Source organism: Echinops telfairi, unplaced genomic scaffold, assembly GCF_000313985.2.
Source record: "Echinops telfairi isolate 266 unplaced genomic scaffold, ASM31398v2 ScPeMD7_4;HRSCAF=17, whole genome shotgun sequence".
In the NCBI taxonomy this organism is placed as follows: Eukaryota; Metazoa; Chordata; class Mammalia; order Afrosoricida; family Tenrecidae; genus Echinops; species Echinops telfairi.
Genome location: NW_022103900.1, coordinates 40,692,104 through 40,693,122, shown reverse-complemented (window position 1 = coordinate 40,693,122; position 1,019 = coordinate 40,692,104). Strand labels below are relative to the sequence as shown.

Below are 1,019 nucleotides of genomic sequence, written 5' to 3'. Positions count from 1 at the left end.
GCATCAGATGGTCAGGAGGGCATGTCATGGGTCACAGAGTCTTTGGGGTAGAAAAATGGCTAAGAGATTTTCTGTCTCTCAGTTACGCTATTAGGTGAAACCATGTCAGATGTTCTCAAGCCAAGCTAGTCTGGGAGGACCAATGTAAGAAAGGACCTTTGAGTCCTTCATTGACAGGATAAAGTAGGGTACATAAAGAAGTGCTCCATCTCTGCCTAGTCAGCTTTTGAGCTGGACCACGAGTCTGTTCTCCGCCATCAGCTTCTTGTTGTAAGCAATAAAGCTACTTTCCATGCGCCGATGCTCTGCCACTGTCTGGTGTGTGTACACTGTCATCACAAAGACATGGCACTCATAGCAGAATCATAATTAGCAATTGGTCTCTTATTTCAATGGCCTTTTGGCTATTTAGAAACCTGGAAAACCCAGAGAATGACTTCCAGCACTCCTCATTCAGTACCTGATATGATACTTTCGCCCAGCTAAATGGCTGGCCCAGTAGCCCGACTTCCAGAATCTGTAGCCATCCATTTCTCTTCGACTTTCACAGAAAGGAGTATAACCATAAGGAGCACCATCCAAATTGAAATCTCTTAACTCTTTCAGATCTGTCCGTACAATCTAGAGAAAAGAAGACCAAAAGACATTTTTAAGCAAACCTGTAGATACCTCTAACACAGTTTCCTTAAATATAAAGTGTTATAAGATACATGGGGGGAAAAAAAGATACATGGAGACTAGCACTGTAGTTAACAACAAAGGCTTAACACAGGCCCAGACTCAGCCTGGGCTGCTCCACTTTTTAGCTGGTTGCCCTAACTAACATGTAACATACATAGACTACTGTATGTCAAGTACTACACTGTTATAAACATAATAGAAATAGACCAAATTTAAATTCCTTAGCTTCAATTTCTTCATTTATAAAAAGGGAATAAGATCTCCTTCAGTGGGTAGATACTTGGAACAATGCCTGGCATATAGTAAGAGCTGAACAAGGATTAAAAATATTAAACTCA

The 1,019-nt window shown here is 40.9% G+C and overlaps 1 protein-coding gene across 1 annotated transcript in view; it reads right to left on the bottom strand.

Moving 5' to 3' along the window:
* UGGT1 (UDP-glucose glycoprotein glucosyltransferase 1) overlaps nucleotides 1-1,019 on the bottom strand; it is a 176,198-nt gene that overhangs the window by 19,089 nt on the left and 156,090 nt on the right. The window contains exon 33 of the mRNA XM_004703949.2: nucleotides 461-621. Coding sequence (XP_004704006.2) covers nucleotides 461-621 — 161 coding nt within the window. The remainder of the gene's footprint in view (nucleotides 1-460; nucleotides 622-1,019) is intronic.